This window comes from Rutidosis leptorrhynchoides, chromosome 11 (assembly GCF_046630445.1).
Source record: "Rutidosis leptorrhynchoides isolate AG116_Rl617_1_P2 chromosome 11, CSIRO_AGI_Rlap_v1, whole genome shotgun sequence".
In the NCBI taxonomy this organism is placed as follows: Eukaryota; Viridiplantae; Streptophyta; class Magnoliopsida; order Asterales; family Asteraceae; genus Rutidosis; species Rutidosis leptorrhynchoides.
The window spans coordinates 401418508-401441919 of record NC_092343.1 but is presented as its reverse complement, the minus strand read 5'-3'; the positions used below and the strand labels follow the sequence as shown (position 1 = coordinate 401441919).

Below are 23412 nucleotides of genomic sequence, written 5' to 3'. Positions count from 1 at the left end.
CCCGACCAACTTTCAGGCAAAGAGGAAAGCAAGATCAGTGCCTGAAGTTCATCATCAAATACAATCTCCACTTAAGCAAGTCTTGAGATGAGATTGTTAAAATCATTGATATGATCCGTAGCACTAGCACCCTCTTTCATCTTTTGGTTGGAAAATTGACGTATGAGAAAAACCTTATTGGCAGCATTAGGTTTCTCATACATGTTTGTAAGTGCGTTAATGCACCCAAACGTAGTCTTCACCTTAATAACTTTGTAAGCAACGTTTTTGGTAAGAGACGTCCTAACCGTCCCCAAAGCTTGGCGATCTAGTAGATCCCAATCTTCTTGTTTAACATCATTAGGTTTCTTCTCCTTTAAGGGTAAGTGCAGTTTTTCTGATACAAATAATCCTCTATTTGCATCTTCCAAAACCCGAAATCCTTCCCATCGAACCGATCAATTCTAAACTTTCCTTCATCCGCCACCGTGCCCTAATCGAACCTTGAGCTCTAGATACCAGTTGTTGGGTATTTATGGACCCAAACAACAATCACCAATCCAGAATTGGTGATCCCACAAACAACAAACGAACGATAATAAAGAAAAGTAAAGAAAACGACACAAGAATTGTGTGGTTATATGCAATCGGTTAGATTGCTTTAACCCACGGCCAACTAGAGTGATTTTTATTGTTTTTTGTGCTTAAGGGTTACAATACAATAAGGTTTAATTTATAGGAAACCTAAAAGGTAGAAACAAAATCCAATACCAAAAATAGACCAAAAATCCGGATTTTCCAACTTGTCCTCCAAGTCAGGACGATCCCACTTGGATCAGGATTTCTGATCCTGATTTCTTTATCTTTGCGACTTGTTTCGTTCTAGCTTCACACCACAACATCGTCTTTGTGCACTATTCATTGATCACCGGCCATTTTCGTATCAAAAATTGGTTTCCTGTTTTACCCATAAAGGCGTACTAGTAAATCAGGTTTTCAAATGGGGTGTTTTCAGTTACATGGTGATGTGTATCGACTAAGAACATCTGAGTAAAATTTACTCAGAACATCCTCACAATTGACGGTTTGATCTCAATTACACCCTTCTCCTCTCGGGCCGATAGATTTTTACGATTTACTTGGATTGAACTTGTCGGTAGCTCGGTCAATTTCTATTCAGAGAATAATATCAAAGAGATAGCCTCTGGTTTCGGAAAAGCACTTTATGTCGCTCGATCTTCTGCCAAATTGAAGCAGTTTGGGACTGCGTTTGTGTTCATTGAAATGGAGACTCCATTGATTGTTGATGTGGTCAAGGAGATAAGAAAAAATTTGGGTTCAGAAACATTTTTTGTTTGGGTATACGAAGTTATCACCTCTGATTTTGATCGACTTTTTGTTGACGATATCCCGACATCGGCTTTAGCTGTTAGTAATCGTGCGGCGTGTGAGGGAGATAACATTTCCCATAGGGATCTATCAGCTAACAAGTTCTTCGAATCTAACCCGACTTTCTTCCATCATGATGGGGCTTCCTATCCGGTTAATATGGATCGGGTTTCGATTAACGTTAATAAGCATATGAAGGTTGTTAACAAGTCTGTTGCCGATTTCTCAACTGTCCCCATTCAGGTTTCGGCTTCTTCAGACGTCCCTTCAGTTGATAGAATTGATCTGTGTTGTACTGTCTTGGAACCATCAGTTTTTGATAAGGATTCTGCACTTGTTGAGAATACAATTGTTAAGGATACAATTGTTGAGGCACCTGATGTTTTAAACCCGTCTTGTCCGTGTATTGGCAAAGAGTGCGAAACGAAGTGTTCGCGTGCGTGGAGGTTCGCTTTAGACCATAAGGTTGAATTTGAGTGTTTATCCAAAAAAGGCAAAACTGTTTCGGTTAATGATGTTGGTTGTCTTTGTGGTAAGATTTGATTTAATGGGTGTAAGGCTCCTGTTCTTAATAATGGCCCTATAGTTTCACCTAAATTGGTCTCTGTTCCTATTATTGATGATATATCGAGTACACCTTCACCTTATAAGGAATTGTATGTTGGTTTATTACCAATACACACTCCTGATGTGGACTTGAATAATGTTCTTGAGATCGAGTGTGAAGTTGCCACTCCTCCCATTATTTTCAAAGGCTTGTATTCTTCTATGGGATCTAAAGGTTTGGTTTCTTCCGAGTCGGTCCCGGTGGTTAAGGAAACTTCGGTTGGTTTCGAAACGGTTGGTTCTAAATTTGGTAAACCTATTGACAATTCGGTTTTAGACTCGAGTTTCTCGATCGGCTCATTCTTTTGCCGCTTTTGATACAATGATGACAAATATGGTGACCGAGTCCGATGAAGTCGAGGACATTCCCATTTCTTCCAGTGTGACTACTTCAATATCTAATAATGTGAGGCAACCGAGAAGAAGACGTCGAGTACAAGGGGCCGAAATGAAAAAGTTTGGCGAGTTAATCAAGGATGCTTGAACTCGTTCTCTTGGTTTGCGGGTGCGAGGTTGTGGTGAAGATGGTGGTTAATCATTTGTCTATTTGTGATTCATGACCATCTTTATTTTGGTTTCATTTTAACTGGTTTTTCAATTTCCTTTTTGTATTCGATGTATCAAATTGATTTGTTAGTTTCTTGCGAGCTTAGTTTAATTGTAGTTTTATTTTAGGCTCGGTTGACATTGGTTGTAAGTTTCTTTGGGTCATCAATTTTTGTTGAAGTTCTCTTGTTTATCCAAGTTTTTCGTTTTTTTTTTTAACCTGGTTATCCAAACGGTCAACTTGACTAATCCCAGGGTGACTACTCGCTACGCGAGCAATCCGGAGTCATTACAGGCGAACCTCCGTGGCCATGAGTAAATAACTGTGAGTGTCTGGAATCGAACTCTTGACCTCCACTATGAAAGGTCAGGTCTTAACCATTCTACCACCTTAGTTTTGTGATGGTTACTTGTAAAAATAATAACGTTATGATTGAATATGTTACGGTACATTTATTAAAGACATAGAAGAAAGTGAACTAGTCATGCATATGTATGCACCTGTGATATAATCTTTGGCTGGCATGGGGATAGTTAACATCATACATGAGCTGGATCCACATTCAACTAATCAGCAAGGATATAATATTAATAATATTACATATATAAATTAAGTAATTAAATTAAATAAAAATTATATAATATAATATATATTTTTTTCTGGAATTGAAGCACAAAAACATGTGTTAATATAAATTTCACATATACCCATATATAATTTCTTCCTCTTTTTTTTCATTCTCTCTCTTATAGTCCAAATCTTGCTAATATAAAACAAAATTAAGCTTCTGTTTAATTCTATTTTTGTTGAATTTATTGAATTAGATTTTCATATTCTTTTCTAAAAATAATTATATATGTTATGTGGGTGTGATTTAATTTTGTTATTTGTGGTAAAATTGATGAATCTTGGTAGTGGAAGTCAAGTTGTTAACAAACAATCAATGATGCCTAGTTCTAGTGGTACTTCTTGGAAGTCATCCGGTGCTGTTTCCGGCGCCGGCGGTGGCGACGGTGCTGTCCCTGATCAGTTTCCGGCAGGTCTACGTGTACTTATTGTTGATGATGACTCAACTTGTCTTATGATCTTGGAAAAGATGCTTAGACACTGCAACTATGAAGGTACATGATACACACACTAAATACACTTTAACTGTGTGATTTTTTATTTTTTTTTAAGATTTATGATTTCAATTACTAAATCTGTAATCCTTTTTACTTGATTTTCACTTCAATCTTGTCATTAAATTTCATGTTTTGATTTTATGCTTTTTATTTTTTCTGATGTGTATACTGTTCTATTCTATCCATAGTAAATCTCATACAAGATTACAAATATGTGGTTGAAAATTGAAATAAGCATGACCCAATTAGATATAGGTTTATAATCATAATAAAGCTTTCAGCTTTATAAATATTTCACAAAACTTGAGCTGGGATTTGAATTTTATCTTCTATATGTAGCAATAGGTCAAACTTTTGTGATTTCAACTGAATTTGACATTGTATTCTTTCTAACTATACAGTTCTATAAAAGTTTGAATCTTTATATATGTGGTAATCAATTCATTTAGGTCTGATTTTGATTGAAATTAATTGATCTGAAATTCTTGAATTTTGACTTTTTTATGTCAAATAATTGCAGTGACTAGATGCAACAGAGCTGAAGTGGCTTTAAAATATTTGAGGGAAAATAAAAATGGATGGGATGTTGTTATAAGTGATGTTCATATGCCTGATATGGATGGATTTAAACTACTTGAACACATTGGACTTGAAATGGATCTCCCTGTTATTAGTAAGTCAACAAATCGTAATTTTAATTTCCATTATTTTAATTTGTTCATTAATTTAGTTACATGATATGATCTATGCCCTTTTTACAGTGATGTCAGCTGATGACAGCAAGAGTGTAGTTATGAAAGGTGTTACACACGGGGCATGCGATTATTTAATAAAGCCCGTTCGTATCGAGGCATTACGTAATATATGGCAACATGTGGTTCGAAAAAGGAAACACGAGTGGAAAGATTTTGACCCGTCGTCAGCAAGTGCTGACGAAAAGAAACCGCCCGAAGAGCCTGATTACTCTTCTTCTGCAAATGAAGGGCATAATTGGAAAAACACAAAAAGACGAAAAGACGAGGATGATGAAGCTGATGAAGGAGACGATTCTTCTTCTTTAAAGAAGCCTCGTGTTGTTTGGTCCGTTGAACTTCATCAACAGTTTGTGGCAGCCGTTAATCAACTTGGAATCGATAGTATGAAGTTTTGTCACTCGTTTACATTTATTATGATCTTGATGATGTAAAATTACTAATTTACCCTTTGTTATTTACAGAGGCTGTCCCGAAAAAGATATTGGAGTTGATGAATGTTCCCGGATTAACTCGAGAAAACGTCGCCAGTCACCTTCAAGTAAACATCTTTATGGTTTTTTAGGGTTTCTAAAAGAAGGAAAAAGTCAAACTTTTTTTCAATTTTGACTTTTTTGTTCATTTTTGACTTTTTATGTGATGCATTGAAGACCTTTGTTCCTTACAACTCCAACAATTTGGTGCAGAAATATCGTCTTTATCTTAGAAGACTCAGCGGATCACAACATCCAGGTGGAATGACAGCTGGCTTTATGGGTGGGCCCGATTCAGGGTACGGTTCAATATCGTCACTCAGTGGACTTGATCTTCAAGCTCTTGCTGCAAGTGGTCAACTTGGTCAACTTGGTCAGCTTGGTCAACTCCCACCTCAAAGTCTTGCGACTCTTCAAGTTGCGGCTCTCGGCAGGTCAAATAACTCCAAGTCAACTATGTCCGTTGACCAAAGAAACATTTTCAGCTTCGAAAATCCAAAGTCAAGATATACAGAAGTCCAAAGTCAACGTTTGACTAATGATAATAGTAGTAGTAATAGTAATAGTAGTAAGCAGATGAATTTACTACCCGGGATACCTACAAATATGGAACCGAAACAGTTTGCAAATTTACATCAGTCCAGTCAGCATTCGTTCGGAAGAATGAACAATCAAGTTCTAATCCAAATGGGTGGTCAAGGCCATATTCAAAGTCAACTTCAGTCAACTACAAACCCTCATCATGGTTTAAGGCAACCGGTCTTGTCCAACGAGATGTTGACACGTGGCGGAGTGGTTGATATTTACAATCCCGTGTTGTCACAAAACTCGTCCGTTGTGGATTTCTCGGGGAATCATAAAACCGATTCGTCTGGAAGTACGTATCATCCCGGGGGTAATTTGGGAATTCCAAATGTTTCGACTGCATCATCGACTCTACAAGGAAGCGGGAACTTAGATACGAAGCTCCTGAGAAGAGGAGTTGTTCCAAGTTATGATATATTTGATGATTTGAATCAAAATGGATTGCGTGATTGGGGTGGTTTACAAGATGTTGGGTTGACCTTTGACCCGTCTCAACATACAATGCACGGAGGAAACAACCGTAATTTGTCAAACGTTGGTCAACGACATAACAATATGGTCAAAGCCGAAAGTATTCATGATGAAAGCTCTCACAATGTATTATATACCGAACAATATGGTCAAGATGATCTCCTAGCCGCAATCTTAAAGCAAGTAAGTTTTTGCTTGCAAGATAATATGTGTGTGTGTGTGTATATATATATATATATATGTATATATGTATAATGTCAAGATCAATTGAAAATATGTACACTTAAAAAAACACTTTGTGATAAATGTTATTATGTTGACCAGAAAACGCTCGAAATGCTCGAAGAATAACGTTCATCACGATGAATATATTATACTGGACATCATCAGGAATAACATTCATCGTGATACATGTTATTCTTCGAGCGTTTTCTGTTCAAAATAATACTCCCTTCATCCCAATTCTATAGTCCAGTATTCCTTTTTGGATGTCCCGATTAATTGTCCATTTCCATAAATGGAAAAGAATAATGTGATAAAGTTCTTTTATGTTTCTACTCTATACATGTAAGACAAAAAGATGGGTAAAAAGTAAGGGGTAAGAATGAAAAGTTAGCAAAAAAGTACATGTATCAGTCCTGATCTTAATGTTCGTGAAATTATTTTAAACAAAAAAATAAAAATAAAAAAATTACTTCCCCCCTTCCCTCCTGATATCTACTGAGCAGCAGTGCAGAATTTTCTTTCCCGTTTGCTGGATCTGATCTATAGTTAGGGAGCAACACATACCATATATATAAAATACTTAAAGAATGTAAAAGGACTGAAGTTTGATTTAAAAAAAAAAAAAAAAAACGACTATGAAATATTGATGTTTAACTTTGTAATGTAACAGCAACATCAAGAAGCGGTTGGGCAGTCAGAAAACGAGTTTGGGTTTGACGCATATGCATTGGATAATCTACCTGTGTAAGTTGAGTTGGATATGTACTCTACGCTTCAACAGATGTACATCGTTTTTTTTTATTCATGTACGTTGTGAATATTACAGCTCAAACACATGGTATGCAAAGGCATAATGTGTTGAATTTTTTTGACTGCTTTAGGTAGCATACAAAACCTGAACAACCTGTAGCAATGAGGACACACATGTGAATTTTAGGATTGTGAATTTGGTTTTTCTGCAAATATGTCAAGAAATACATTGGTGTTTGTACATGTTACAAGGTTTTTAGCCTATATGTTTTTTCAGGTTATTTGTTTTGTTGATGATAGATGAAGTACAGATTTTTGACTTTGTCAAACATGTTTCTGGTTTTGTTTTAGAAACCATTAACTTGTGAAAAACATTCTTGATACTAACATCGGTAGCTCAGTTTATCAAGTGAATAATAATTTATCGTTCTGCAGCAAGCACTTATACAAACAAAATATGAATTAAATACTTAAAAAGATATATGAATTTTGAGAAATGTAAGAAGCCTGTAATAGAAAGAAATAACCTACATGTTTTAAAGAAATCGTCAAAACATGTGCAGGATTTTATTTATGCAATTTTAAAAATGAAAAGGGTATGAAGGAGGTTCTTGAGAGTGGTCCATGGTTAGTTAATAATGTTCTTTTTTTCGTGAATCAGTGGGAACCTGGGGTTTGGCTTGAAAAAATTGAACCTGAAAAAGTTCCAATTTGGATTTGCATTCACAATTTACCTATTGAACTATGGAGTGGCAGAAGTATAGGTAAACTTGTTAGTGGTATTGGTAGGCCTATGTTGATGGACAAAGTTACTTCAGAGAGATGTTTGAGTAAAAGTGGAAGACTAGGTTTTGCTAGAGTTTTGACTGAAGTCAATGCAGCTGATGACCTTCCTAGCTTTGTCGAATTTTCCTATCCTGTGATTGGTTCTTTTCCAGCCAAAGTGGGTAAACTTGAGGTGATTTATCAATGGAAACCGCCTTTATGCACTCATTGCAAAGTGTTTGGGCACTCTTTTAATACTTGTAAAATTAGGCCTAAAACAGAAGATGAAGTATCTGCACAAGTGTTAAAAGACGCTTTGAAAATCAACAATGATGGTGAAACAGTTGATTTAAATAACCAGTGTGTTGAGGACGGCTCTAAAGTTGTTGGTAAGAAAGGAAGGGTATTTCATAAGTTGAATTTTGATAATAATAATAATAAAAGTCAATGGCAGTCAACAGAAGCAAAAGGTATCAAGCAAAATGCAGTTAAGAATAATTATGGTATTAAAGACAATATTGCTGTGGAGGAAACAGATTGGAATGTGGAGTCCCAGAAAAATCAAAATCATAATGTTTTAAGGAAAAGAGATAAAGGGAAGGGCATTAATGGTGAAGGTAATAATAAGACATATTTCAAAGATAGAATTGAAACAAACAATCCTTTTAATGTATTAGTAGATGATGAGGGTAATGGTGATTGATGTTAAGTTCGATAATACTGCTCCGAAATCAGGGTATTCTACATCTTGTTAGTCTCTTACTTTATATCTAGTATAGGTCCTCGAGTTTCGCTCAAATTAGTGTTACTCATGTTGTAATTCTCTTTGTATCATTTCCTTATCAATAAAATTATCTTGCTTTTCAAAAAAAAAAACCTACATGTTTTAAGTCCATATATTTTGACCTACATACCATTACCATTGCTTTTTTAAAGTTATCCTAGATCTCATATGTGATCATGCTTCAAACCTACGTATTTTGCACAAATACTAACTGGGGGCCAACAAGCTCACATAAACAAAAATGCCACCTACGATAAATTTGAAAACCATAAGTGGGAACATCAATATCAGTGTGCATCTAATCAAATTTGATATTACAACATTCTCTATACAAATGTGTCTATACCATCTACAAAAATCACTCTCTTTATGATCAGTACCCATATCACCACCTCTAAGTGTAGCCAAGTTGGTTCCAGAAAGGGAGAATTTTAAACCAAAATCACGACGAATGCAACAACACCCGAAAACACAAAATCCAACAGGGGTTGGAAAGAGCCACTTGTAGGAAGTACACTTGGAAGCGCACATTCTTCACCGTTAAAGAAAACTTTAGTAGGGGATGCATCACCGCTAGCTACATTTGTTCCCGGTGTTAGTATTTTTGTGAACGGGGTACTATTTAATATAAAGGTTATATAATATAATATAAAAGGTTATATTTTTTAACCAAAACATAGAACACTCTTTTGAGTATTCTTATCGAATAAACTTAGGCCCCGTTTGGCTCACGGAATCCAATGGGATTCCGGCAGAATTTGAATTTAGACATGCGTCATGTCTAAATTCAATTCCAATTCCGCTAGAATTTCATTGGATTCCGTGAGCTAAACGATTAAGGTTATAATACCACTTGTACATGAATGATACATTTTGTTCACAAAAATGTTTATCTATCTTCGTTTTAATTGTCAAAGCATACAGATACAGATTTTTCATCAAAACAATTTGATATAAAACAAATAAAAAAACATACTGAATTCATAAACAATAATAATAATAAAAACATTCTTGTTTCATACATGATACAGTAGCAAAAACAATGCTGAGACTCAGTACCAGAACAAATGTATGCAGACGAAAAGCGACAAAAAAAAAATAAATAAATAAAATAAAGACTCCGTATATATCCATCCGTAAACCCTCAGTTCAAACTACACAATATTATCTCCCAACAACTCGAGTAAGACCAAACTAAATAAAGACCTCGGCCAACCACTTCTTTATGTTGTAACCGACTGACCGACCTTTGCATCTCTTGAACACACGACTCTAACTCCACCATTGTGTAACCCAAGATGATCTTGACCCTGACCCTGACCCGACCCGAACAGACCTGACGACTCAACCCGACATGAACGGACTTGACCTTTGACGCAACCAACGTACTTCATATAGCCCCCGTAAACCCTGCAAATTCAAGTTAAACTCTCGGATAATCATATTTATAGTAAAAAAAAAAAATTAAACGTCTAAAGTAATATTTAACGACATTATGAAATGTACAGGCTAAACTTTCCATAGGTCAAAGTTACCACCTTTTATTTTAAGTAAAAACAATAGCCTTTATCAAGGTTGCAAAAAACGCTACTCGGGGAGTATCCAGTCGGGACTCTGGGACTTTTTAGGAGTACTCAACAACTCGGGAATTAATCGGATGTTGACCAAGTTTGACTCGGGACTTCTTAAAAATAATCAGCAACTCAGGGATTACTCAGATGTTGACCAAGTTTGGCTGAATTTTGATCGCTGAATTTTGATCGCTTTTCAGAGTAATTCTGAGTTTTAGCCAAATTTGGCTAATTTTGTTGTTCAATATCAATTTTGTATGTTACATGAATTAACCCGTTTGAGATGTACCATAACCAAAATCACACATTCACGTATAAATAAAAAATGGGTCAAAAGTTACCACCATTCTATAAGTAAATAGTTTCCTTTATTATTGTATAATAATAATAATAATATAATAATAATACTTAATATATAATTAGAAAAATCGCAACAAAAAAAGAAGCAAAAAACTAGATTACCTTCAGCTGTTGAAATTGAATCCACCAGATGGAACTTGAACGTTGTTACCACCAAAGTTAAAACCAGCCTGAGCACCATCATCAACAACTTCATCTTCTTCCTCTAACCAATACGTTTCAAGAATCTTAACAGCTTTTTCATAAATTTCATTATTATCATGACTTTGCAAATTCTCAATCTTTTCAAGCCCTTCAGCATCATCTATCAACTGGGCATAAATATTCACATCACCCGAATTACCCGAAAGCTTCTCCATTTCTCCTACTTTAAGAATGTTCTCGAGCCCTTCTAGAGAAACAGTTACGATCCTTGGATCGGGACATACAAGAAGATCACACAAGGGTTTAATACACCCTTGACTCACTAAATACCTAAAAAATCACAATACATTCAGATTCAGATGCATGAATATATAAAACATTTAAATTACTAACAATACATACATTCAAATACCTAAAGTTTGTCAAAATAATTACGGGTAACCTTTTTTCAATAAGACAAAACTAACAATCGTTAGTGCAAGGGTCTTTCATGTTAAAGTTGCAAACTTCAAGGTCATCCAGTTAAAAATTTGAAAAAGGTCACCAGTACAATTTTTGACAACCTTTAGGGACCAACCGCGTAATTTTGTTTAAAAATTTGAAAAATTGCACGGGTAACCTTCTTTTCAATAAGATAAAACTAATGATCGTTAGTGATGGAGTCTTTCATGTTAAAGTTGCAAACTTTAAGGTCTTCCAGAACAAAAATAGAAAGAAAAAAAGGGTCACCTGTGCAATTTTTTACAAACTTTAGGGACCAACCGTGTAATTTTGTTTAATAATATAAAGAAACTTACTTGATTTGATCATTGGTACCACCAGAAGTGGCGTTTGATATTGCCCATGCGGCTTCTTTTTTAATATCGAATTCAGCTGTTTGGAGCAGATTGACGAGGGGTGCAATTAACCCGGCCTCAATCACAATCTATACATTAAAATTAGAAAATCAAATCATTGAAATACATAGAAGTCATGCTTGCATCAGAAGATTGTACTCTTTGTATAAGGTGTCAAAATGGGCGGGTCATGTAACAGGTAAGGTTTTATACCTGTATCTGTTCTTTGTTTCCAGCAGTGATATTTGAGATAGTCCAGCAAGCCTCTTTCTTAATGCTCTTCTTGTGGTTATGGGTCAACAGGCTCAACAGACATGGTAGTGCACCACACTCGATAATATGCTATCAAATGAAAAAAAAATTGTCTCACTTCAATTATAGATTATTAATCTTGCGTATATAAATATAATTATTAGTTATTAATTTCGTTGTAAAAGCTAATGACATGATCATACCTGAGTTTGAAGATCATCGCCTGTCACGATGTTTCCAACAGTTCGAAGCGCAGGAATGAGTACCGAAGGAGATGGATGCCTGAGCAGCCGACAAAATTCGGTTAAGAGTCGAAGTCAGTTTAAACAAAAATTTTAAAAAAAAAAAAAATTTAATATTTTAATAAGAGAAGACAAAATGTCACGAATGGTCCCTGTGGTTTGTATCAGAAGTCATCGGTGGTCCCTGTACATTTTTCCCGTCAAGGATGGTCCCTGTAATTTTCAATTGTGTCACCAGTGGTCCCATGTGGTTTGCATTTTTTCATCAAGAATGGTCCCTCTTGATATGCAAAATATATATGCACAATAGGGACCATCGATGATTCAAAATGCAAACCACAAGGACCATCCATGACAAAAAAAAAGGTACAGGGACCACCGGTGATTTCGATACAAACCAGAGGGACCATTCTTGATATTTTGTAAAAATTTAATTAAAAAAAAAACCAAAAAAAATCTGATAATCTGCAACTTACATGAGAAGTTCAACAAGGCGTTGGCACACACCAGCATCAATGACAGCTTGAATTTTGTCATTTGTACCATCAGACAAATAAGAAAGAGCCCAGCATGCATCTGTCAAAACCTCTTCATCATTCGAATGAACGAGTCGCTCGAGAGCTGGTAGAGCTGGTCTTGTCTGCAAATTCAAGAATTTCAGTACCACAGAATTAAATAAAAATGTGAAAATAAATCACTGTTATAAAAGTCGGCCAAGTCTGTAAACGCGTTGGTTTGGACCTAACCCGCCCGGTTTGCCCATAAACGCCGAAAAAATTCGGGCCAAAATCGGCCATAGTGGAGCTGAGTCGGTCAAAGTCAAAGTTGGTCAAATTTTTAATATTTTTTAAAATTAAATTTTTTGCCCTATATCTATGTTTGAAATATTTATGTGCAAGTATATGGTTAAGTTATTTATTAAAGTCAACATTGGTCAAACGTCCAACTTATCCCCACCTCGCAACTTTTTACAATCTTGAAATAAATTGAAATACAGTAAAATGGGGCTGGGACGGGTTCCGAGTCGGTTTGGTTAAAATTTTGATATTTTTTTAAAAAATTAAATTTTGTGCTCTATATCTATATTTAAAATATTTATGTGTAGTGTAATGGTTAATTTAATTATTAGTGAAAGTCAACATTGGTCAACGCCCAACTCGTCCCTCTAAGGTCCCGACTGACTCGTCCTCAACTCGTGACTTTTACAACCTTGAAATAAAAATTAGTTGAATGATTGAATGATAACTAGTAAACATTGGTCAAACGCCCAACTTATCCCCGACTCGCAACTTTTTACAATCTTGAAATAAATTGAAATACAGTAAAATGGGGCTGAGACGGGTTCTGAGTCGGTTTAGTTAAAAAATTTATATTTTTTAAAAAAAATTAAATTTTGTGCCCTATATCTTTATTTAAAATATTTATTTTTATATATTTATGTGTAGTGTAATGGTTAATTTAATTATTAGTGAAAGTCAACGTTGGTCAACGCCCAACTCATCCCTCTAAGGTCCCGACTGACTCGTCCTCAACTTTTGACTTTTACAACCTTGAAATAAATTAGTTGAATGATGATAACTAGTAAACAACCTGGTCAAAAGGAGGTTGCGGTTTGCCTCGACAAAAGTTCGATAATGTCCACGTGGCATTTCTTAGCATAGATAACTTAGCGTGCTCGTTTAGTTGCGAAAGCAAAGGAATCAAAGCACCGTGACCAAGGACAAGATCACGACATCTAGGTGAATCACCAGCAACGTTTCCCAACGCCCAAACAGCCTGCAAGAAAGAAAAAAAAGTCAGAGCAAAATTTTAAAGAGTGGGCCCGCCATATGATTGATTATTGATACTGATATGATTTAAGTTGGAGAAGTCATGTGTTACCTGCTCGCGCACATCATCACTTGGAGAACCTAAAAGCTTGACGAAAATTGGGACTGCCCCGTGATCGATTACGACTTTGGTGTTCTCAGATGTTCCTGATGCAATGTTTGTGAGTGCCCATGCAGCCTCAAACTGTCACAAAAAAAAAAAAAAAAAAAAAATTGAGATTAGATATACATAATATATATAAATACACACACATGTATATGTATATATATATACATATATATATATATATATATATATATATATAGATACACACACATACTATATATATATATATATATATATATATATAAATGCACACACACATATATGTATAATACACACACACATATATATACACACACACACACACACACACACACACACACACATATATATATAGAGTTATAGACACACACACACACACATATATACACACACTACACACATATATATAAACACACTGTCACACACACACACACACACACACACACACACATATATAGAGAGTTATAGACACACACACACACACACACATATATATAGACACGCACACACACACACACATATATATAGACACACACACACACACACACACACACATATATATATATATATATATTAAAAAAACAAACTAGAGGCATCAAAGAGTAGTACCTGAAGCTGTGGAAAATCTTCCCTGATAAGAAACTCAACAAAACGGGGCACAACTCCAGATTGTATAACCTCCTCAATTGGTGGGCTCCGCTCTGTTAAAAAAGAAATTTAGCTAATTAGATCGGAATCATATTGAGCATATATAAGTTAGATATGTATCATAAATACCTATGGAAAGCAATTTGCGAAACTGAGTAGTTGCCTCAAGCTGCATGTTGTTATCATTGGAGTATACTCCCGCAACCATAGAAGGAAGACTCTCTAACTGCAATTCAATCAGAACCATTTACAAATCCAGATAAATGAAACTGTCGGTAAAAATATTACAAATTAAAGATCCCGAACTTAGTTAACAATCTTTATATGTATTTAATATAATTGACTAAAAAACTCACACAAACGTACCAAGTCATATGCATCTGATAGCATAATTTTTTAAACATGTTGTATGTGTGCATCAAACATAAAGTTAAAAGCTTTTTTCAATAGCACACACAGTATAGCCCTAAAGCTATTTTATTACCTTACATTCATATCCAGTTATATCTAATCATCATACATCATACATCATACATATCATACGTATAAATCAAAAAACAGGTGCTGAATACTCAAATACTTATAAAAAAACAGTTAACGAACACGTAGAATACATCAAATCATATGTACTCAACATAATTGACCAAAAAAAACTAACACAAACGTGCCAAATCATATGCATCCTATTGTATAATTACTTAAAACATGTTGTATGTGTGTAATAAACAAAAAAAATTAAACTTTTTTCAATACCACACACAATAAAGCCCTAAAAGTTAGTTTATTACCTTACTATCATATCCAATTATATCTTAATCATCATACATCATACATATAAATCATGATACATCACATCATATGAAACTAACCGACCTTTTTTTCAACAGTTGAGGTTTGAACCGGAACACCAGTAACCAACGGCTGTGCTGACGTAAGCACTTGACGTTTTTTCAGCAAGTTCTCCTCTCTCTTATTCTTACGGATCTCAACCATATTATCCTCCCTACGCCGCCGTCCTTCATCCGCATCGACGGCCACCTTGTAACGGTTCCGGCGAACCTCAGTCCTTGCGCTCGGTCTCAAAGACATGATCGATTGATTGCTAATTTATTGACTGATTGCTAATTGATTGATTGATTTCAGTGAGCACAAATATAAAACCCTAGAACTGCAAATACGTAAAAAAAACAAAAATTAATCAATAAAAACCGGAATCTATACACTGTTATGTGATTATGTGTGAAATATATATAAATCGATTGAAAAAGTTGGTTGAAGATCGAAAACCTACCTGAATAGACTTCGAAGAGAGAAGAGGGAGGATTGGAATGAAGCCAAGTTTTAAACTTTAAACGGAAAATTCAATTAATTAATTAATTATTAATTTTATATTATTATTTTGAAATAATCCAAAAAATAAAATAATGATAGTTATTTAACAATTTTATGTTTAGGTCCTTGTAATTTGCTCAATTGAATAATAAATCCATCAACAAGTTCATATATACATACAAATACAAATACAAATACAAATACCAAAGAAAATAGAAATAGAAAATAGATAGAAAATAGAAAATACTTATGATAAGATTAATATTTATATTTATATATTTTTTATTAATCAAATAAAACATGAAACTCTCTTTACATAGGGTTTCACAAATTATGCAATCAAATTTGAAATGATTCAAAAAATAAGGTTTCACTTTATCATGAAATCTTTACCGAATTATCATAATGTTTGTATTTTTAGTTATAAAGATTTTTAAAGATATGTAACTTATAAAGTAAACCATCAAAATAGAAAAATATTGCATAAAATCTTTCTATAGTCGATTAAAGAAACCTCTCACATATAAAAACATATTCAATAAAAATATAACTATCAGATTGTAATAAAAAAAGTAAGTTTCAATACAATTAATATATGATCTAAACGTAATCACTAGCTCTATTATATTTATTATATTTACATTGAATTGAATCACTAAATAAGTCAAAGTTATCAATTCATCGGATCTCCAAAGTAAATAAAATTTGTATTCACATCATTCAATTTCTCATTTTGTACAATTATAGTTTATCATTATTATGACGCCTTCAATAAACATTACATGCATTCATAAACTTTTCAATATATATATATATATATATATATATATATATATATATATATATATATATATATATATATATATATATATATATATATATATATATTGGTAGGATCAAGAGGGAAGTAACCATTCGGGGGGAAGAGGGGGGAAGCAAAAACTTTTTTTTTTCGTTTTTTGAAAAAACTTTGTTCACGAACATTATAGATGAGATGAAAATATGAACATTTAGTAGAGACACTTTGTGATAAATGTTTTTATTTTGGCCGAAAAACGCTCGAAGAAGTAATATATAACAATTATCGTGTTTTTCGAGCGTATTTTGAGGTTTTAGCTATTGAGTTTAGATATTAGGGTTTAGATATTAGGGTTTATAGGGTTTAGATATTAGGGTTTAGAAATTTAAGGTTTAGGGTTTAGATTTAGGATTTAGATTGAGTTTTTAACACGAACGGTTTGGTTTAGGGTTTGGTGTTTTGGGTTTATGGAATAAACCCAAAACACCAAACCCTAAACCCTAAACCCTAAACTCTAAATCGGGCTAAATTTTACTTCACAAAACATAAAAAAAAACGTTCATATTCTTCACGAACAATATTATCTTGAATGTTATTTTTGTCGATCGTTTTCCCGCCTAAATAATAACATTCATCACGAAGTGTCTCTTCTAAATGTTCATATTTTCCTGTGATCTTGATGCCGGAAAAAAAAATTCAAAAAAAACGAAAAAAAAAATTTTTTTTTGCTTCCCCCCGTTTCCCCCCAATTGGTTACTTCCCCATTGATCCTGCCACTATATATATATATATATATATATATATATATATATATATATATATATAATTATAATACAAGTTAAAATAATCAAGTCATCGGGATCTTCAAACTGAATAAAATTTGTATCCACCTCATTCAACTTTCTCATTTTGTACAATCATGGTTTAGCGTTATTGTGACGCCATCTTTATTCATAAGCATTACATACGTTAGTAAATTTTTATAGATATAAACGAATATGTAATTATAAAACCTCTTCTATCTCATTATATATTAGTTTTTGTAAATGTTTGGAATTAAAACACTAGATTTACCTTTACATCTTAAGTTATGGTGTCATTTTGATGACTAAATAGTTTGAAGGGCTAAACTTGTATAAACAAAAAGTACGCAGTTGAAAAGCCAATTGATGGTTAAATATAAGGTCTAATCATAAATTAAACTAAATGACATTGTTTGATTGGGTATTTGCGATTGCGATTGTACCTTCCGATGGATTCGAATTTGAAAGTTTGCAACCACTTGAAACATGAAAGTACGGTGGGTGGATGGGTGCCAGTGCAATGCTAACCTTTGCCACCTAATCATTGTAACACAACATGATCTTACTTTTTCATAACAAGTCACGTATCTAAATTCTAAATCTATACATTATACATTATACTTTATTTTTATTTTAAAAAGAAAACACAGTTAGATGATAGGACAATCTTGAATAATTATTTGCTAACATATGACACAGTATATGATTGATGTAACGTGTAAGACATGTTAACATCTTTGCTTGTGAAGTTAGGCACTTGTTAAAAAATTTATAAAATAAAAACGTTACACTAGAAATACACATATGCTAAATAATACCATCTTTCACAATGATGGGCGTGTTGGCGTGTTAATGTATAGATGTCCAAGAACGACAAAAATTTTGTAGCTTCGAATGCGGCTTTCATACGTTCCGCCTTGATGATTGTGTCCATTTGTTGAAGCCTTTTTTTGTACAACTTTGATCTTGTACGCGTTAACTTGTTCACATAACTCCTCAAATTTTGAAGAGTTTGTTGAACAAGAGCTTGTCGTCGCATCGGAAGATACAGATGTCCTGGCCGCTTTCTTTGCTCGACTCCTTTCAATAGGCCTTGGAATCGGATCATCACCTAAAAGCACGTTATCAACACGATCATCCATGATATCAATCGTATGGACCTTGTCTTCCTCATCCTCATCCCGCATACCTCTACCAAACACAGCTCCACCAACCGGAGTAGGCGTAATCCACTTCGGTTTGTCTTTCAAAAATTCTCAAGCATCTTTAAACGCCCACGTTTTCGCCTCATTCATACAATACGATTTTACCGAACCCTCGTAAAAGTCTTCTTCGGTTTTTCCACTACGCCTTGAATTGCGTTTTTCGTCCTTATAATAACCTTGAAAAGCTTTACATCTCTTATCCACATAACACCATTTTCCCCATAACGCATCTTCATTTCGAAACCATCCATTGTTGTTATCGTTGAGTTTGCTCGTTACGGTACCCCACAAAGAACGATATTTTTAGAGTTTCCAACAATCTGATTCTCGGACGAATCAATCCAACATTTTGCCAACCAAACCTCTTCAACCGTTGTCCAAATTTCTTTGTTGCACGGTTCGCGTGTCTGATCTTTGCCTTTTTGTTGGTGACTTCTTCTTCTCCTCACGCCACCGCCTTGTTGGGTTTCTTCTTCGGGTTCATTTTCGGTTTGTTGTTGGGGTTGAGGTTCGGGTCGGTGAGAGGTTAATCCGAGTTCTTGTTGAATTTCTTGTACCTTTTGAAGTTGTTGAAGTTGATAGATTTGTTGTTGAATCTCTTGTTGGCTCATATTGAGAGAGCTAGCCGTATAATTAGCAAAACCAAGTGAAGGTCGAGATTGGTTAGAAGATGACGAGCCGGGTGTACTCGCTTCGCCCATGCCGGTTAAAATGTTATTGTAAAATGACCAATCGTGTGGGTTTGCATTGTTGAAGTAATAATTTGAGAGAAGATATAAATGAGTTGTGTAAAAAATGAAGTTGGCTGGTGTTTATATTTATAGTTAAAAATTAAATTTATTTATTTATTTTATGTAATTAAAATTATATCTGTTATTTTATGAATTTTTTGGTTTGGATCTGGTCAGCATCCATTGCCACTCCCTCCATTTGTTGCCTTCCACGTATGCTAAGAACCTAAACACGCCAGTTACTTTCTCCGTGCCAGCCACCAGCGCGCCACCGCAAACCGCCCACCAGCATGTCGGGTTAACGGCCTGTGGCCAACGTGCTGGTCCAAAAAAGGCTCCAAAACTCATTGTTATAGATAGTCTAAGTCTCGTAAAACCCAAGAGGCGATTGGATTGATCTAGCGACTGTGACGAGTTCAGGATTATAACTCAATGGAGTCTCAAAATTTTTTCCAGTACTATTTATATTATATAGCTATTTTAGTGATAGTTTACGTTCAAAAAAGCTATAAATTCGAAAAATGTATAAGGTTCGAGTAATTAAATTTAATGGTATCCTGTACAATTTAAAAGAAAAACTATAGATTTAAAAAATTATTACTGTCTCATGACCCCACAAATCTATAGCTTGATTCGCCTCTGTCTAGCAACTTTGAGGTTTCCATTTATAATAAAGTTATGCGTCCAAATTTAATGTGTGTGAGATGATATTTTAAAAAAGAAGGTTCATGAATACTAATATAACTACGCTTTATGAAAAAAAAAATCATATAATAGTCGTGCATGCATAGATCCAACTAGATTACGGGTCCGCGCGTTGCTATGGTTTGTGTCGAACAATGAAAGTTAAACATTTTTACCTTACATACATAGTACGTTGTTCCTTATTAAATGTTTTCAAAAGGGTAACTGGAGTACGTACTGTCACATATGACTTGTGTGTTAGATTGCAAAAGGAGTGCAACATTATATAGCATATTGTACTCAAAAGGATGTTTGGTTCGGTCTTTTTTCTTCTTGGATTGGACAGGTATGTATGTAAGTTATTTTTTCAAGCCTTCATTTAAAAAGTGTTGTTGAAAATACATGGATCTTTAAAGTGCCCGTGTGTTTGTTGGATTTGTTGTTACATAATCCTGTTGCGATAATAATAATAATCTCTTTATATTATAATAACAAAACTAAAAATGCATCATCTAAATTTTAAATCACTAATCCTAGCCTTCCATTCTTAAATAACTCCTTAATCTAGACCCTTGAAATATCCATATGTTGATTATGACCTCATAATCTACAAGATTAGCACTAATCAGACTATAATACCCTTAGGATTAAAAAAGGGACGGGAGGAAATAAAAAAAATAGGGTTCACATTCGTTTCAAGAAATAATACAACAAAGAACCCTAATTTTATTTGGTTCACTCACGACATTCACAAATAAAGAATAGGGTTCACATTCTCTTTATATTCACAAATAAGGTTCCAAAATTAAGAAACAAATCGTGAATCAAATAATCAAATATATGAAACTAACACCGTCGATCTTCATGAATTCCTTTTGAAGGGCCGTTCGTGGTTGGGTTTGAGGTTTTGCAGATCGTAGGACGAACATACTTTTTGATTTGGGAGTTGCAGTTCTTCAATCACGCATTCTGACATCAAGTGATTAACGTTTCTTTTAGTTGAATATACTTAATCTTGTGTTACACTAAAAGCGTGTTTCGATTTCCTTATTATTGAGGATGGATTTCATTAATCGTAAATTTCATTCTTTAATAGGTGTCAATTAGTACATATGTTCTGAAATTGGTTTACTTTAGTAATTCTCAATTTTCATTACTTGTATTCTGCAATTTAATTGTATGATTAATCAGCTATTAGCTTATTTTCTCTTTCATATGTGTGAGTTTGGAAGGGTTGAGCTTTGGGTCAGTTCACGATAGGTCAAATTTGTATGGGTCGATGAGGTGTTGTTGAGCAGAACCACTTTATGTACAAGATTGTTCAAGCCATTCAACCAATCTGAATTTTTTTGTTTATATTCTGAATGTCACTATTAGGGTTTTGTGTTATTTTATATTAAATTATATTTTTTTTAACTCTGTTTAGTGCACTACGCACAGTTGAGGTAAGTGTATAAGGTTATAAAACTTTTTTTGTGTTCTTTGCATAATGCCGTAGTGAGTTTTTTGATGCTGTACTTTGAGCATGAAATTTTTTAAATGAGGAATTACCTGTTGCCTTCTCAGCATCACAATCCCTTCATTCATATACTTATTTTTTTCTTTTGTAATTCTGGTTGTTGGTTCTAGCTTGTGCATTATTTGTGTAATGTGGTCACTATTTTAGATGTGCATCTTGTGTAATTTGGTCACAATCATCTTTATATTTGTGTAACTTCTTTATTCATATTTATAATATAAGTCTTACTTTCTCAAAAAAATTATTATTGACCCAGAGAAATTTAAAGCAATAGTGTATGCATATAGTGAATGCATAGTTTTATGTATCATTGAGAAAAATCACTCGTGGAATTAAAAAAAGATAATAATCTACCAAAAGACGCACAATATTGTAATTTTTATGGCACATAAAGAATGATATGAATACCATCTTAAATTATATATTGGGTCACGTTATTATCTTTGTAACATGAAATGGAAGCTTGAACTGTGTCAATGCTCATGTAATTGTGAAGACTAAAGGAAGCAAAAATAAAAGTATTAAAATGTCTAGGTAAATTTTGTGTTGCACATTGCGTTATTAAATTGAATTTGCATTATGATAGTGTCATTCCGGCAGAAATTAGACACGCTCTCGAATGCTCAGATACATGAGCCATTACTTCACTGAGATAGATATGCTACTCCAAACAAGGTAAACTCGGTTTAAAATAATCAGTTTCTATAGCAAGTGTACTTTCCCACTTCAGCTTCACATTTAGACTGTAATGGGCCACTTATTATCTCGTGCAGGTAAGTGATCAAAGCTTGAGGCGTTTAAAGATCAATATAAAACTGGTGGATGCTATGAATGGCGGCAACAATGTGATTATCGTTCAAATTCGTAAAAGCACCGGCTGCGATGGGAGGTTAAGGTGGACCAGATAAGTGTGCTAAGCACATATAGGCTGTATGAAATTTGTTGGAACGTTTTAAGGTCTTCTGAAATTTGAAGGTGGACTTCTCTCTGCCGAGTCAAAGGGTATTACATCTACCAGGTTTATACAAAAATGTAGTATCAAAAAAAGACTATTTGGTGCTCAGCTAATAGTCTGAATCGGGATCCCTATCGGTCAGCAAGAAGCTAAGGTATGTTGCCATGTAGGGATGAGCTTGAGTACCGCAATACCGGTATTGGTACCGATAGGGATTCGATTTTTAGTTTGAGGCTTTTTCGGTTTCGGTATTGATCGGTTCAGTACTGGTTCGGTACCGGTAAAACCGAATTAGATACCTATTTTTGCAAGTAGTCTAGATTTTTACAAAGTAGTCAAGACTTTCTTGACAATAGTTTATGATGTTACTGATGCAAATGGAATCAACACTAAAGGATTTATGTATGCTCTTTCAGAATTCTCTTTTTCTTAGTTTTCATGTCATTGGAAGAGGGTACAGTAACTAACTGAGTAACGTTTGTAGTGTGCTCTGTTAAATCTAAATTAAATTTGTAATTTGCCAATATGCAGTTTGAAATGAACACTGCTATTTGGTATTCTAAGTGCGTTATTGATGGTATTTTCCTAAAGGAAAAACTTAACACATTTATTTTGCTTAATATTAGAAATTAGAAAAGATATTGATAAGATATGGATGTTTACCATGATGGAACAAATGTTGTTAAATATACCAAAACTTAATTACCGAGCTTCGAACAAAGTTCATATTGCAAACATAGATTTTTGAAAAAAATAAAGTTATGGTGTAACCAAATTCTGTTCGGTACCGGTATTGGTACCAAAATTTTGAAGCCGAAAATGGTACTGAACCTGTATCGTTTTATTTATTCGGTAGTCACTTTGAGATGAATTCGGTATCGGTATCGTTCGGTACGGTTCCGTACCGAATACCATCCCTACGTGCCATGTATATGATGTGTTACAGAACCTGTCCATTTTGACACTT

At 34.2% G+C, this 23412-nt stretch overlaps 2 protein-coding genes and 1 long non-coding RNA gene across 3 annotated transcripts; 2 read left to right on the top strand and 1 right to left on the bottom strand.

The window, feature by feature from the left end:
• Positions 1–3165: 3165 nt before the first annotated feature.
• On the top strand, positions 3166–7194 carry LOC139874257 (two-component response regulator ARR2-like). The gene is made up of 6 exons (XM_071861712.1): positions 3166–3642; positions 4166–4318; positions 4407–4781; positions 4862–4938; positions 5084–6109; positions 6822–7194. Exons 1-6 carry the CDS (start codon positions 3378–3380, stop codon positions 6897–6899), a joined length of 1974 nt encoding a protein of 657 aa, XP_071717813.1. The 5' UTR covers positions 3166–3377; the 3' UTR covers positions 6900–7194.
• A 2561-nt stretch (positions 7195–9755) lies between these two features.
• LOC139876923 (importin subunit alpha-2-like) lies at positions 9756–15549 on the bottom strand. The gene is made up of 11 exons (XM_071864320.1): positions 15291–15549; positions 14547–14643; positions 14379–14470; positions 13737–13868; positions 13446–13631; positions 12332–12495; positions 11817–11895; positions 11575–11703; positions 11323–11450; positions 10484–10855; positions 9756–9860 (listed from the first exon to the last, which is right to left on the bottom strand). The coding sequence occupies exons 1-10, from the start codon at positions 15504–15506 to the stop codon at positions 10486–10488; spliced, it is 1593 nt and encodes a 530-aa protein (XP_071720421.1). The 5' UTR covers positions 15507–15549; the 3' UTR covers positions 9756–9860; positions 10484–10485.
• Positions 15550–20689: 5140 nt separating this feature from the next.
• On the top strand, positions 20690–22894 carry LOC139874203 (uncharacterized). The gene is made up of 3 exons (XR_011767836.1): positions 20690–20950; positions 22077–22165; positions 22264–22894. It is a non-coding gene; the product is annotated as an uncharacterized lncRNA (long non-coding RNA).
• The last annotated feature ends 518 nt before the right edge of the window (positions 22895–23412 follow it).

Bases quoted from the DNA above. Each gene is read 5' to 3' on its own strand.
- LOC139876923 (XM_071864320.1), bottom strand. From the start codon at position 15,506: ATGTCTTTGAGACCGAGCGCAAGGACTGAGGTTCGCCGGAACCGTTAC. The intron at 11,896-12,331 runs GTAAGTTGCAGA...TCGGCTGCTCAG, and splicing joins CGCCTTGTTGAACTTCTCAT to GCATCCATCTCCTTCGGTAC. The intron at 10,856-11,322 runs GTAAGTTTCTTT...GTGATTTTTTAG, and splicing joins GGTACCAATGATCAAATCAA to GTATTTAGTGAGTCAAGGGT.
- LOC139874257 (XM_071861712.1), top strand. From the start codon at position 3,378: ATGTTATGTGGGTGTGATTTAATTTTGTTATTTGTGGTAAAATTGATG. The intron at 3,643-4,165 runs GTACATGATACA...AAATAATTGCAG, and splicing joins TAGACACTGCAACTATGAAG to TGACTAGATGCAACAGAGCT. The intron at 4,319-4,406 runs GTAAGTCAACAA...CCCTTTTTACAG, and splicing joins AATGGATCTCCCTGTTATTA to TGATGTCAGCTGATGACAGC.